This window comes from Nannobrachium achirus, assembly GCF_963921795.1.
Source record: "Nannobrachium achirus genome assembly, chromosome: 19".
In the NCBI taxonomy this organism is placed as follows: Eukaryota; Metazoa; Chordata; class Actinopteri; order Myctophiformes; family Myctophidae; genus Nannobrachium; species Nannobrachium achirus.
The window spans coordinates 44,295,389-44,311,631 of NC_137826.1; the positions used below are offsets into that span (position 1 = coordinate 44,295,389).

The window sequence follows — 16,243 nt, forward strand, 5'->3', positions numbered from 1 at the left end:
AGCAGCTGCAGAGTGCTGATTGAACGAACATCACACAGAGAAATGCTGTGTTATAATAAGTTTACAGTGTAGAAACCTTTGTGTGTAACTTATGTCTGCGACTGCGTGTCCATGTGCAACCACTGTGTGTAAAGAATGCCAGTCTGGCCTGGCACGTTGTGAAACGAGAGGAATTTGGTGGGTTCAAGACTGTTTGTTTGTGTTGTTGTGGGCTAACGCTAATGCTAAGTCTAGCATCAAGAACAGTCACTGTCCATTACAAGTGAACTGACGTTTTCTAGTGAAGGTTTAACTCACCCCAGTTGGACGTTTTGTGGGACAGTCTGTCGCCGTTTTTAACCTGAAGACAGATAAAGCTTTGAGCAACCAGCTTCGCTGCCTCTGCCTTCGTGGGAACAGATTGAGAATACAGTGAGTGAAGAAAGAAATTGAGTGGACTGAATCTCACTGACATCATAAAAATATTAACTTGTTTTTTAAAGATGATTCTTAAAGCCCCCTTTAAAATACGTACTGTACTGTTCTATGAAAAAGTAACTTGCCCATTTGGCAAAATGGCAACTTACTTATTAACAGAATATGTTGCACTGCTTTCTAGACACAACTTGACACTCTAGATTTGTTTATTCTTGACACCACTGCTGGGTCTCCACTCTCCAGTAATTAAAGTCTTTATCTAATTCCTTCATTTCAGTCCAGTTTGTGGAGTCCAGACTGCAGCTGAAGATGAACTCTCCAGACTCAGCCACGGACATTTCTATTAAACAGGAGGAACCTCAAGACCACCCACACCTCAGTGCGTATTTTAACTACACGATAATCTTGGCATAAAATATAATCATGACAATGATATCATCTGGATATTGTAGGTCCCCAGGACATTTTGTGTTATCCTTTTGGCCAAATAGTTTTACTGTACCTCTGTGCTAATTCTTTTACTATTATGAATTAGGTTAAAATATGGTTGCAAAAAGCCATTTCAACTCGTCTTTAAGTGGTTAATAACATTCAAATAAGTATATCTTCTTCAACTATTTCCAGATTTCAGTGCATGGCATGTCACTAGAAAGCTTACAGGCTGCACTTTGATATAATGTGCTGCAAGTCATGGTCATATTTCAGTTTATTACAGATTACAAGATGAGAAGATTATAATACTTGCTTTCTCTACTGGAAGCATACAAAATACATGTTACACTGATCGGCACATTGGCTTGTTAAATTAGTCCAGGCATAGGCAGATTCTTATTTAGTAACTTTTTGGTCAGTCTTAGTAGGCCATAGCTTTGTACATGGAAGAAAAGGTGATATGGAAGATAGCCTACTACTGTTGCTTTATGGTGAAGAAGGTTTGTAAAATATATAGGATATGCAGCAAAATTGTTCTGGTGGGAGGCGTGCAGATCCCCCTGCAAGCATAAACTTTCTGTGTCTGGTTTGCGCTCCTCTGCTCTGTGCCAAATTCTGTCTGTCTGTCTGTCTGTCTACCTGTCTGTCTGTCTGCCCATGGCGTGGCAGCCCAGCCATGTGCGCCGCATCGCGTGTCATCGTTGCCTAGTTAAAGACACCCAACTTAACATTTTAAGCCAGGCAAAATGATAAAAAAGACGGAACCTTGAATATTTAGGCGAAATGGCTCTTCAACGGTGGTGAAAAGACTCTCCTCAACGGCGAAAGAGCCAGGCGAAAGGACCAAATCTGTTAAGGCGAATAAGTTATAGGCGAATGGTCTGGTGACCGAAGAAAATAGATTTACATTTTAGGAATCTAGTGTTCACTATCTTTTTCCCCCCTGCTCCCTAGACATCCTGCACATAGTTGTGTGTAAAGAGGAGGAACAGGAAAAGAGTCCCAGTCTGCTCCAGGAGGAACCAGAGCCTCCACACATTAAAGAGGAACAAGAGGAGCTACTTGTAAGACCAGAGGAGCCTGATGATGAAGAAGACATCTCTTCACACTATTCTGAAGTTGAACTTGAACTTGAATCAGACACTGAAGTCACTGAAGACCATGATGATTGGGGGGAGACCAGTGGAGGTGTCCACACTGGAGAAAAACTTTACCACTGTGAACTGTGTGACAAGAGTTTCAGCCGTTCATATCGTCTCAAGAGACACCGGCGTGTCCACACTGGAGACAAACCTTTCCACTGTGAACATTGTGACAATAAGTTCTCTCAGTCAGATGACTTGAAGAGACACCAGTACGTCCACACTGGAGGAAAACCTTTCCACTGTGAACATTGCGACAAGAGTTTCATTTCGCCGTCTGAACTGAAGAGACATCAGCCTATCCACACTGGAGAGAAACCTTACCACTGTAAAGATTGTAACAAGAGTTTCCACAACTCGCATCACCTTAAGATACACCAGCGTGTCCACACGGGAGAAAAACCTTTCCAGTGTAAACTATGTTACAAGAGTTTCAGTCAGTCGGGTCCGCTGAAGAGACACCTGTTTGTCCATATTGGGGAAAAAGATTTCCACTGTAAACAATGTGACAAGAGATTCAGTCGGTCAGATGACCTGAAGACACACGAGCGTGTCCACACCGGAGAAAAACCTTTCGAGTGTAAACATTGTGACAAGAAGTTCAGTCACTTGGGTTCCTTCAAGAGACATCAGCGTCTCCACACTGGAGAAAAACCTTACCACTGTAACCACTGTAACAAGAGTTTCCTTAACTCCGATCACCTGAAGATACACCAGCGTATCCACACCGGAGAAACGCCTTTCAAGTGTAAACATTGCGATAAGAGTTTCAATGGGTCAAGTGCCCTGAATACGCACCAGCATGTCCACACTGGAGAAAAACCTTTCCAGTGTAATCGTTGTGACAAGAGTTTCAGTTGTTTAAGAAATCTAAAAAGACACCAGTTGATTCACACCAAGGGAAACACACATTCTACTATAAATTAGCTCCCTTGGAGGATCAAATGAAACACCTGTATGTTGGTAGGGAGGTGGATAGAAAAGCAGACACATATTTTGAATATTCATACTGATCCTGTCAACTGAGGCCTCCGTTAGGACTCGTCATGTGTCCTATTTTAAGTGGTAACAGTAAGCATAAATGCAGCTATCCATCACACCTTTGTACATCTATATACATTTGTTACTATACCAACGGAGCCGTATCTGCAGAGAGGACTGATACAATAGGATTGTGGGTGTGTTTTTATACCTTCTTTCTTGTGGCCTTGCATCTCAGCACACAATAATATAAAATCTCATAAGGTTAGGCTGACTGAATGCAATTCATCGATAATAATCAATTTACCTTACAGAACTATTTTCCTGTTTACTAGAACATTCTGGTATAATAACCAAACTCTGAACTGTATTACATTATTCTCTTCTCTGTGACTCTCCATGATTCCATTATACTCTTCTGCATGAATATATTTCTACTACAAAGCTGCTTTGTCACAGTGAGAATCCATCATAGGCCTACATTATGAATGTAGCCTATCATAGAAGTTGTAATATATTTGCATATACGGAACCTTAACACATGTTTAAGGGCGGCTCCGTAATAGTTTAATATAACTGGTTGCAGATTCTTGAAGGTATCACAATGTTTATAACCCATGTTTAATACATGGTATGGTATATGTTGTAACCTGCATTTCTATGAGACATGATCAGACCTGTGCAGCATCAATATGCAGTGATGGAAGCTCAAAGCTGTGATTTTCTTCAGATTAATCCAATGTTTCTTCAGATTAATCCGATAGTATATATACACTCTGTGTACCGGTACATTATCTATCTATCGCTGTGATTTTCTTCAGATTAATCCAATGTTTCTTCAGAATAATCCAATAGTATATATACTCTGTGTGTATCTGTATATACCGGTACATTATCTATCTATCGTATTGACTGAGTTGTGCAAGATTAGTGAAAATGGCGTATCTACAAGCTCAAAATGCATCTCATCTTGATTTACTGTGAGCTTGTACACCAAATATTTTCACTATTTGTAAGAATTTTCTTATAATGTCATGTCCAAAATTGTGATAAATTATGAATTGATCAATTAAGTACATTATTTATTATGAATAAAAAAAATACATAATTTATTTACTACATGATTTTTTTGGACTAACTGTAGCACTCTTAGGTGGATGTTCTCTTCTCTACATGCATGGAAGGTCACAGCCGTAGCGTTTACAGTCAGTGGACAGTACCGACAGTACCCGAAACCAACAGCGGGGGGCAGCAATATCCATTTGTGCATGTAGTTGTACTAACAGTTCTATCATCTGCTTTTTCTGACGGAGCTGAGAGGTCCGTTTTCTCCACGGACTCGCTCCACATCGACAGACAGTATATCTTCAATTTCCCCTTTTGACTCTGGAAATAACACAATACGATGTAAGTACTTGAAAGTACTTATATCCATACATACTGCATGTCATAATGGTTTAAGCCGGCTAGATTGTTAGTAATAGCAGCTTGCTTGCTAGTAAGCTAACGGCAGCAGCAGGGGGGCAATAGTCCAATATGAGTTTCAGGCTACTTTAACTATGGTTTCAGGTTTATAGCTTTAGGGCTTTCACTCCTCGCGCCCATACTATGGAGTGGAGGGAGCGGAGCAAGGGGGGTCGTTGGCAGTCCTTTTGTTATTCACTCAATTTCAATGTCAGATTCGTATGCATGAATAATGGGACCATTCCCCTGATGATAAGGTAAACAAAAGGTGATTGAGTTTTTGTGATAAGCCCTACTCTCTGGAATGACACCACTTGTTCTTGATAAAAGCTTGTTCTTTTAAAACTACTTATAACGGTCACCATTAACCCTTAGTGTTTACCGGTATTCCTATTTGGCTATCCCCACTATATTCTGAGTAGGCCTATCACATTCTGATTATAAATTGTTTGTGTAAAAGAAAAAAAAAACTGATCCCATTAATTTAGATGGGACGGGTACACCAGTTGCTCTGACTAACCAGCAACATTTGACTCAGACATATAGCCTACGTGTGTCAAATGTAGTTCTAAGAGCGGCCATTTCTTGGGTAAACACAGCCTTACACAGGTGTTCTGATTAGACTATAGCATTAGTTCTATGCAATCAAACAATTGAAACACCTGTGTTTTTACCCAAGAAATGGCCGCTAAGGACTACAATGACGTAGCCGCTGGCACACACTATTGGTCGAATCGGCTGTATGACATAGAACCTCTAGTATATAACTAGTAAGACGCCTCAGGGCGACATGCGACCTCGAGGTCGCGCCAGTTCTTGGCTATCTGGCCAGTGATGTATATCGGACCAGTTACCCAATCTCAACAGTGCCTGTTGAGATTGGCAGAACATGCCCATATATGGGCATTACCAAATATGGGCATTCCCAGATATGCCCTTAATATTGATGACATCGGGACAGGGATCTCCATATATGGGCATAGAACGGACAAGGACGTAATTATGCAAGTGTGATCTGGGAATGCCCATATATGGGCATGTTCTGACATCACATTGTCGACTATATATGGGCATAAAATATATGGGTATAAAAGGGACTTGAAGCCAGAGCGTGATGTCAGAGCAGCAAACCCATGGGATTGTGTCGCTGTTACTACATCTCATCTTTTCGACACCCGACTCTAACCCTCACCCTATCCTTAACCTCCGTGGAGTGAGTCGCTAACCCTCCGGTCGAAATGATGGGCGTTCGCAAAAGCGAGATTTTCCCGAGAGGGAGAGAGAGAGAGAGAGAGAGAGAGAGAGAAAGGGTAGAGACAGAGGGCTATAGTATCTACAGTATGTGTGACTGACCTTACCCTAAACTGACCAAACAAGATATGCAGAGTGCATTAGGAGTATCACTTAAGGCTGAATGAATGCGTGTGTCATCTGCTATGATCAAGGCCCATACAAAGATGGGTGAAACCTGCTGTAGGATGTAGAGTTTACAGTTTACAGTTTAGGCATTTAGCAGATGCTTTTAATCCAAAGCGATTTACAATAAGCAGATAAAACATCACTATAATAAACAAGATAATATGTCAGTTAGAGTACATCAACATCAACAGAATGGGTTTGGGAAAATCTCGCTTTTGCGAACACCCATCATTTCGACCGGAGGGTTAAGGTTAGGGTGAGGGTTAGAGTCGGGTGTCGAAAAGATGAGATGTAGTAACAGCGACACGCTCCCCCCCCCCCCCCTCTCTCTCTCTCTCTATCTGTCCCTATACCTCAATCTTTCACCCTATTCATCTTTATTAGTTAACCATTAGTTACCATGCATTTATTGTATTGACAGCCAATGTATGTATGGTTCTTTGTACAATTGTGATATGTATATGGATTTTTCCCGGTGAACCTTGGGGCCATGATGATAACCCATTCTTCCCACTAGACTAATAAGGATTTATATTGTCTGTGTTATTGTTTACAACCACAATTATTCACGTGTGGCAAGATCGCAGTTCCACTAGTTTTACTAGTAGGCTAGTGTAGAATCCTTTTCAGAAGTTAATTTAATGTTTTCCATTTAATGATTTTCTTATTCCTCATCTAATTTAGCGCTAATGCATGCAACTGTTATTCGCCAGGTTTTAAGGCCTAGTAGGCTTTTCAGAAGTAATTAATTTAATGTTTTCCATTTAATGATTTCCTTTATCGTCATCTTGCGCTACTGCACGCAACTGTTTTTGCCAGGTTTTAAGGTCTTGTTTTAGTTGTTTCTCATAAGTTCGCGACCCTCCTTGCCCATCAGCCCCCACCGTTGCGCTCAGGTTCACCGGGAAAACTGCGGTCGCATGTCTGACATAACCCACTCAGCCTGTTGTAATGACCCTCCCCTTTGATCCGTCCCCCTTTGGCCTAAAGGGAGGAGCAAGTTTTGAGCATAAAAGCCTGACGTCTTTACCTGTTCTGGTCATGTTATCTTGAGACCAGCTTCGGCCGAGATCAAGCTTTCATCCCTGTATACTTGTACTAATACATCTCTGAAGGACAGTTCTTGGTTCATAGTTCAGACTTTAAAGCTCAGATACGTTTCTAGTGTATATGTAGAAAATCGCCGTTACGCTTATTCAATTCCTTCATTTCAGACAAGTGTGTGGAGTCCAGACCGCAGGTGAAGATGAACCCAGACATTTCTATTAAACAGGAGGAACCTGAAGACCACCCACACCTCAGTACGTATTCTGTGCTATTTAATATAATAATATGCAGTATTTAACTTAATATTTTGACTAGTAAAGTATTCAATCAGTCAATATTATATGCACAGGCATCATTAAATATGCAACACAAAAGAAAAACTTCACCGACATTTTCTACAGAGTGGCCATAGACCAAAGCACTTAGAGCAGTGTACTGTATGTAACATAGGAGGGGGGCAGTGGTGCTTTGGTATTTTTTTTTTCAGGGCGGACGGTCATTTATTGGCATGCGCGCACGCGCCTCTAGAGGCTATTTAGAAAGCAGATCTAATGGTGGGAAAACAAAAACGATGTTTTCTAGTCTTGATTATATTTGCATTGTTACTTAGGATTTTACTTTCTAGTTTCATTTAATTCAATTAGAAAATACAGCACTACAGTAGAGAAACAAAGTTTGCTTTGAATGAATCTCAAACAGCAGCCTACATACTACAGTAATGGAGCCATGCATGAGGACAGCACACACATGCACACACAGTCACCGCTGGAAACACAGTAGGTGTTAAAGACAGTATCCATATGAATAGAGTAGCCTGCCCTGGGCTTGTGAATCTATGGGGGATGCGCTCACATCACTCACTGGTAAACATGGTAAACTTGTTATGCAAATAGCATTTGATTAGATAGGATATATGGCACGTCGTCACTCGAATCTATGGAGACGCATTCTAGCATGAAAAGTGCAAGCACTATTCCGTGCCGTTCCTGCGCGTGTGGAAAAATTATTGTCCGGACGCCGTGTGGGCACGTCTGGCCTCGAAAGCACTACTGGAGGGGGGGAATAGAGATGGGTTCCCAGACTTGACAACAAAGGTCCAATGATAAATACTTCCTGTCAAACAAAAACATGAGATTACATCGGCAGGTAAGTAAGTAGCCTTGAGAACCAGTAAGACTCCCTAATCGGGAGATAATCGACCGTCACGTCAGATACACAAACTTTAAAAGGCAATGGTAGCCAATCAGGAGGGAATATGGGAAATGGGACAGATCCATGTTGATGACATGACATGATGACTTTAGAGATACTGTGTACCGCTTTGCGTAATTTTAGGGCAAAATCTGTAGGAGCAGTGTCCACAAATGTGTTTTGCAACTGTGTACCGCTTTGCGTAATTTTAGGGCAAAATCTGTAGGAGCAGTGTCCACAAATGTGTTTTGCAAAAATTGGCCTGATGGTGGCACTAGAAGAGGTCCGTGTGAGAAATGGGGTCCGCTCAATATGCCGACGGGCCGATGTTCCGACTAGCGTTGGCACGTTAGTTACTCGTCACGGTTACTGAGGTTAAGTTTAGGGTTAGGGTTAGTTTTAATGTCGGAATACCGGCCTGTCGGCACACTGATGCGGACCCGGAGGTTGTGATTTGCCATTCAAGGAGTGTGTGTGGAAAGTTTGGCATGGAACGGGGCAATGGTGGCGGAGATAAGAGTAGGGGCAAAAGTGTGACATGACGTGTGACGGACAGACAGGCGGCCAGTGGAGCTTTTCATAGTAACTTATGACCTGGCGGTCGCAACTAGGGCTGTCACATTTATGATTTTTTGTAGATGATAATTGACGATTGACGATTTGTAAACCTTGCAAAAGTGCAGGGTTTTTAGTGGTGTAAAGTACATTTTCTTGAGAAATATACTTAAAGGGATATTTCACTTTCAAAAAAACCTTTGGTAATTTTATCGTCTAATCAAGCTTTTATGAACACCCTGAACAGTTTTTAATTTGCTTGATTCAATATTTAGATATTTGATGTAAATGTTACCAGGCCCTCTAGGCCCAGGGCCTCTCGCCACACACACCCATTGTTGTAACTTCAAACGTAATTTTAACCACGACAGATTCATTAAAAACACCCATACTACACCCATACTACCCTCCTAATACGTGAGCAGGTGTTTTTTCGATAACTTGTTTCATTTATTTCTAATAATTATTATTTTTGTATTTCATTTTTTCTATTTTCCTAAATAATTATTAAAAATAAATGAAAAAAGTTATGCATAAAACACGGCCTGCTCATGTATTAGGAGGGTAATATGAGTCACCAGAAAAATAATGGGTGTTTTTATTGAATCTACCATGGTTAAAATTAAGTTTGAAGTTACAATGGGTGTGTGTGGGGAGAAAAGCCCATAAGGTGTTTCCCTGTTGAAAGTGGAATATCCCTTTAAGTACAATTTTTAGGTATTGTGCTTTAATTGAGTATTTCCAATTTCCAATACTTTTACTCAAATACATCTTGGATCCAAATACCAAATACTCCTCTACATTTATTTGAAAACGTTTGTGCAGATATAATTTATTAAATACAGTAAATACATCCATTTAGCCCTATTTTATACTGTGACTATTTTAAAATAGACGATCTACTTGTAGATCTGCTATTTTCAATCATTTTATTCTTTTACTAAAAGTACATTTTGATACTGACACTTTCAAACTTTTACTCAAGGCTACGTTTTGAATTTCTGACTTTACTTGTAACTAGCTCCTTTCGGAACCTCTCCCTCCACTATACAGCTCCGAGATGACTGAGGTCACTCACAAATGTCATCCACAATCGCAAAGTTGCGGGGAAGCTCTGCCGTTCAGGAACACTTCTTACCATTTGTGAAAATCCTATCCAAAAAGTAAAGGTCCCATACTGGTCTCTCAGGTGTTTACTTCTCAAGCGTGGAAGAAAATCTAAGCAGCGTGTTGAAATAAAGATTTAAATCGTTCATTTTGTCAGTTACCGGTATGGGATCTTTACTTTTTGTAGGTAATAGCTTGGTACATGGAAATAGATTTACATTTTAGGAAACAGTGTTGACTATTATGTTTTGTTTCTACTCCTAGCCATCCTGCACATGGTTGTGTGTAAAGAGGAGGTTTCTCCTGAACAGGAGAGGAGTCCCAGTCTGCTCCAGGAGGAACCAGAGCCTCCACACCTTAAAGAGGAACAGGAGGAACCAGAGCCTCCACACATTAAAGAGGAACAGGAGGAGCTACTTCAAAGACTAGAGGAGCCTGATGGATCAATGTTGACATTACCAGCAGTGAAAAGTGAAGTTAAAGATGAAAACGACTCTTCACAGCACTGCTCTGAAGTTGAACTTGAACTTGAATCTGATACTGAAGTCACTGACGACAGTGATGATTGGGGGCAGACAAGTGGAGGTGTCCACACTGGAGAAAAACATTTCCGCGGTAATCATTGTGACAAGAGTTTCAGTCAGTCTGGTGACCTGAAGATGTGCCAGCGTGCCCGCACTGGAGAAAAACCTTTCCAGTGTAAACATTGTCTCAAGGGTTTCTTTCGGTTAACTGACGTGAAGAATCACCAGCGTGTCCACACTGGAGAAAAACCTTTCCATTGTAAACATTGTGAAATGAGTTTCAGTTGGTTAACTCACCTGAACAGACACCAACGGCGTATCCACACTGTAGAAAAACCTTTCCAGTGTAAACTATGTATCAAGAGTTTCAGCCGTTCATATTTGTTCGAGATACACCAGCTTGTCCACACTAGAGAAAAACCTTTCCACTGTAAACAATGCGGTAAGAGTTTCACTCGGTCATCTAACTTGCAGAAGCACCATCGTACCCACACTGAAGAAAAACCTTTCCACCGTGATATCTCTTCGCACTGCTCTGAAGTTGAAGTTGAATCTGACACCGAAGTCACTGAAGACCGTGACGACTGGCGAGAGACAAGTGGAGGTGTCCACACTGGCGAAACACCTCTCCAGTGTAAACTGTGTAACAAGAGTTTCAGTCATTCATCTAACCTGAAGGTACACCAGCGGGTCCACACTGGAGACAAACCTTTCCACTGTGAGCACTGTGACAAGAGTTTCAGTCAGTCATCTAACCTTAAGAGACATCAGCGTGTCCACACTGGAGGTAAACCTCTCCAGTGTACACGGTGTAACAATAGTTTCACATTTTCAGATGACCTCAAGAAACACCAGTGTATCCACACTGGAGATAAACCTTTCCTCTGTAAACATTGTGACGAGATTCATTACGTCAAGTCAACTGAAGTCACACTAGCATGTCCACACCGGAGGAAAACCTTTCCAGTGTAAAAAATAGAAACAAGAATTTCAGAGACTCTAGTAACCTGACGACACACAAGTGTGTATAATACTGGAGAAAAAAACCTTTCCACTGTAAACATTGTAACAAGAGTTTGTCAGTCTAGTAATCTGAGGATATACCAGTGTGCATAACACTGGATCAAACTCTTGTCTCAATTTTAAAGGAGTAGTTCACCCCCAAAATGACTTATTTTCCCTATTGATTACTCATACCATGGAGACTTAAGTTTTGATATATATATATATATATATATATATATATATATATATATATATATATATATTGTATTTGTCGCATTCCTAAGACAAAAATGTGATTATAGTAAATTTACCCCCATTGATTCCGGACGGGGACCCGAATGCATGGCCATGGATGGGGACCCAAATGCATGGCACTGGAAACCGTCAAGGTAAGTTTACTATAATCAATTTTTTGTCTTAGGAATGTGACAAAAAACTAAAAATATGATTGAACTCATGTCTCCATGGCTTGAGTAATCAATAGAAAAAGTCATTTTGGGGTGAACTGCTCCTTTAAAGGGACTACACCATGAGTTTATCCTATAGCTTAGGGTTAAATGTAGCCTTATACGGTAGAACAGTTTTTTTAAAATGTACACTTGGAATTTTTTTCTTATTTCCACACAACTCGTCTAAGGTATAATAATGACATTGTTCAATGTTGAAAATTGTTGGTTTTCCCCTTTAAATTGTATGAAATTATTAGATTATATGATAGCAAATTAAAGGTGGCACTTTTCTTTCCTCTTTTTTTCCCCTTGTTGTTTGTATTATTATTATTATTTTTTATTTTATTTTATAAAATACTAACGGGACATATTTGCAGGTCTGGCTGACCCGGTGCAATTCATCCATTATAAACACTTCATCAGAACTAGTTTACTGTTAACTAGAACATTCTGGTACAATAACCAAACTCTGAACTGTATTATTATTATTCTCTCCTCTATGACTTCATTAAATATATCTGCTACAAAACAGCTTCTTTGTCACAGCCTGAATTAATCATACATTATGAATGTAGCTCATCATAAAAATACTCATTGACGTGGTTTGAAAATTATAACACATTTCAATACATGGTATGTGTTGTTGTTTCCTTTTAACTCATTTACTGCCCCAAGAATCCACAGTAAAAGCTGTTGTTTCAGGCTGCCAGGCCTGCCTAATATAGGGCCACCAGGAGGCCACAATAACCTTCCTGATCTGGCGGAGACCTGTGCTGGGAAGGGCACTGCTTCTAGTTTGCTTGCAAGTTTGTACATACTGTATAATATTTTCACTGTTATTTGTATGATATTTTCCCATAATGGCAAGGCATAATAGGGATCAATTATGTATATATATATATATATATATATATATATATATATATATGATATATATATACATATGTCACGGTTTGATAGAGAAACAGTACGATCGAGAAACGGAGCACTCGTCGTGCGGCACGGGGCGGAACAAGCGGTCGCTTTGAGCCACAACAACGTCGCGTCGGCAGGAATGATAGCGCCTCACCCCACGGAGGTTAGGGTTAGGGTTAGGCATAGTTTTACTGAGGTTAAGGTTAGGGTTAGGGTTAGAGTAAGGCATAGTAAGCTAATGGCTAAACACTGCCGAGCTAGGCTAGTAAATAAACAAAGAGAGTCGCAAACGAGTGACGTCAGCGCCTAGTGAGTCAGCGCCTAGTGAATGGCTGTCGTCGCCATCTGGTGGTGATTGGTGTGTGGTGAACGACAAAACAAGCGCTCTTACCATGAACGTACTGAGTTACCCAAACGTACTGTAACATATATATATATATATATATAGTACTTCGAACCAGGGCCTCCCGTGTAACCATTTTGGTCCGGGGGAGATACTAGACTTTTGAGGCTTCAGGCTGGGGCAGCGACTCTCTCCGCCACACTCACCCCTCTTCAGACCTCCTTTCACGGGGATACCCGGCCGTGGGCGCGATTTACTGGTCCCACTAAAAAAATCTCCTGGTTCATTTCCTCATAGATTTTGACGAAAATATTTATAACAATTATGTTAAGCCTAAAACCAAGCCATCCAGGATGGCAGTGAATCATGAACATGAAACCTTCGTTTCTACTAAAATAACTTTTTGAAATGGGGGTATTTATTAAATGTAGTTAAATATCAAATAATTAAATATTATAATATCTTTTCATATAGGATCAAAGGTTTTATGGTCATGATTCACTGCCATCCTGGATGGCTTGGTTCTAAGCTTAACATAATTGTTATAAATATTTTTGTAAAAGTCTGGGGAAAATGAACGGGAGATTTTTTATTGGGACCAGTAAAGTTCCTATGATTGGCCGCTAGTTGCGCTGTTCTGGTACCAGAAGCAACATGTTCTCCATAGGATTCCATTCTATTCCACCAAACATTTACATTTGATTGTCTTACCTTAATAAACATCATACGTGCTGTCGCTAGTTTAAAGCCTTGTTTCAATCACCATGATAAGCGTTTTGTGAAAATATGGTTGTGATGGTTCTTCTTCATGTGCTTTATTTGGCAAGCTCAACACCACATTCTCCCAAGTATCCCTGCGGTTGCATGTGACCATTGGCAGCCAACAGCATTCGAGATGGTACCATTTCTACCAATGAAAGTTGATTTCTACAATGATGGCGGCACCCGTACAAGGGACACAAAAGCGTCATTTTCGTGTCATAGAAACGAATGGCTTAACACCGTCCATATTCTTTTACAGTCTATGTTTCAGACCAGTGTGTGGAGTCCAGACCGCAGGTGAAGATGAACCCAGACTCAGCCAGAGACATTTCTATTAAACAGGAGGAACCCGAAGACCACCCACACCTCAGTGCGTATTTTAACTGTATTATAATCTGGGCAAAAATATCATCATGACAATGATAATACATAGTTAGACACCAGTAAGTGAATACATATACAATTGTTGAAGTTTTGCATCGAAAGTCCAATTGTAATTACTTCCTGTCAAACAACAACATTAAAAAACATTAAAAAACTGAGCGCCCTACTTCAACACAAGGCCACTGGCCTTGATAAAATTCCAGCTAGATTTCTCAGAGATTCAGCCGCCACCATTGCTCCAATCATTACCCACATAATTAACCTTTCCATCGAACAGGGTCATGTCCCACAGGACTTCAAACTAGCAAAAGTAACCCCCCTGCATAAAAAAGGTAGCAAACTAGACCCTGGAAACTACCGTCCCGTTTTCATTCTTAGCTCCATATCCAAAGTCATGGAGAAAATAGTCTACGAGCAGATTGCAAGATATCTCGATGAGAATAATCTGATTTACGAGTTCCAATCTGGATTCAGAAAATCTCATTCCACCGACACATGCCTTCTCTATTTGACCGACCAAATCAAACGCGAAGCGGATGACGGCAAATATAGCGGCATGGTCATGATGGACCTCCAGAAGGCATTTGACACCGTAAATCATTCTATTCTGATTGAGAAACTAAAAGCCATCGGTCTTGACAGCGCAGCAGTGAGTTGGATGCAATCTTACCTGGTGGGGAGGGAACAGGTGGTGGAGATTAACGGTACCCTGTCCCCCCCCCTCCCAGTAAGCTGTGGTGTTCCTCAAGGTAGCATACTGGGACCTCTGTTGTTCCTAATATACGTGAACGACATGGCATCTGCTTGCGACTGCAACCTGTTCCTGTTCGCGGATGACTCGGCTCTCCTAGTCTCGGGCAAGGACCACTTGCAGGTTGAAAAGACACTTAACTCTGAACTAAGTAAGATCTTTTTTGTTTTTCTTTACATATCTACTGCATAGTACTGTGTTCTATTTGTTTGTCATTCAATGTTATATGAGATACTTCAATGGTTTACAGTGGAAATAAGCTTAGTCTTTTCATGGATCTCCTTTTAGTAGACCTTGTACCAGTGACCTGTACCTTTTCCTATGCAAACTTCTAATAAAGTCTTCAATCAATCAATCAATCAATCAAAACATGACATGAGATTCCATCGGCAAGTAAATTGGTAGCCTTGAGAACATTTAGACCAGGAGCTTATCTCCTGTTTCTGTGCCATGAAGTAGCTTGATTTACAAGTATATCCCCCACGTAAAATCATGGTTGCATAAAGCAACATTCAAATAAGTATATCTTCAACTATTTCGAGATTTCAGTGCATGGCATGTCACCAGAAATCTTACTGGCCAGACTTTAATAGTCTATAAGTAACATGAACATGACTTGCAGTACATTATATTAGATGTAAAATACTTGTTGGCCTATTGGCAGCATGCACACTACATTTTGTGCAGTAAAGTGGTTTGTGAAATTGACCCCAGACACAGACATTTAGTAACTGTTTACACTGATCAGTCTTAATTGGTAATAGCTTTGCACATGGAAGAACAATATATTTACATTTACAGTTTACAGTTTAGGCATTTAGCAGACGCTTTTAATCCAAAGTGACTTACAATAAGCAGGTAATACACATCACTATAATAAGCAAGATAGTATGTCAGTACATTAACAACAATATAGTAATATAACAAATGCATAGGAATATCAATCTAGAAAAACAATGACAAAAAGTAGACCATGAAACTAGTTAGTAAAAAAAACTTCTAAAAAACCCTATAAAATAAAATGCTATCTAGCTTCATGTATGGTCATTGGTGGTCACTGAGGGAAGGGGGAGTGTTACAGTAAGTGCTATGGGTTTAGGTGGAGTCTGAAGAGGTGAGTCTTCAGTCCATGGTGGAAGCCAGGTAGTGAGTCTGTTGTTCTAAGTGCATTTGGGGATCCAGTGTTGACTATCATGTTATGTTTCTTTTTCTAGCCATCCTGCACATGGTTGTGTGTAAAGAGGAGGTTTCTCCTGAACAGGAGAGGAGCCCCAGTCTGCTCCATGACGACCATGAGCCTCCACACATTAAAGAGGAACAGGAGGAACCAAAGCCTCCACACATTAAAGAGGAAC

General features: G+C 40.5%; 1 protein-coding gene across 2 annotated transcripts; it reads left to right on the forward strand.

Annotated features, from left to right (window-relative positions):
- Window positions 1–4,286: 4,286 nt before the first annotated feature.
- LOC308304480 (uncharacterized protein) lies at window positions 4,287–11,467 on the forward strand. 2 transcript variants are annotated; one of them, XM_080749083.1, is made up of 3 exons: window positions 4,287–4,379; window positions 7,070–7,156; window positions 10,020–11,467. In XM_080749083.1, the coding sequence occupies exons 2-3, from the start codon at window positions 7,102–7,104 to the stop codon at window positions 11,249–11,251; spliced, it is 1,287 nt and encodes a 428-aa protein (XP_080605209.1). In that variant the 5' UTR covers window positions 4,287–4,379; window positions 7,070–7,101; the 3' UTR covers window positions 11,252–11,467. The 2 variants fall into 2 exon arrangements, with proteins under 2 accessions (XP_080605209.1, XP_080605210.1); XM_080749084.1 differs by lacking the exon at window positions 4,287–4,379 and having other exon boundaries at window positions 7,002–7,156.
- Window positions 11,468–16,243: the final 4,776 nt, after the last annotated feature.

Excerpts from the sequence above, each read along its gene's own strand:
- LOC308304480 (XM_080749083.1), top strand. The coding sequence starts at position 7,102 with ATGAACCCAGACATTTCTATTAAACAGGAGGAACCTGAAGACCACCCA. Across the intron at positions 7,157-10,019 it reads TGAAGACCACCCACACCTCA|CCATCCTGCACATGGTTGTG; the intron begins GTACGTATTCTG and ends TTCTACTCCTAG.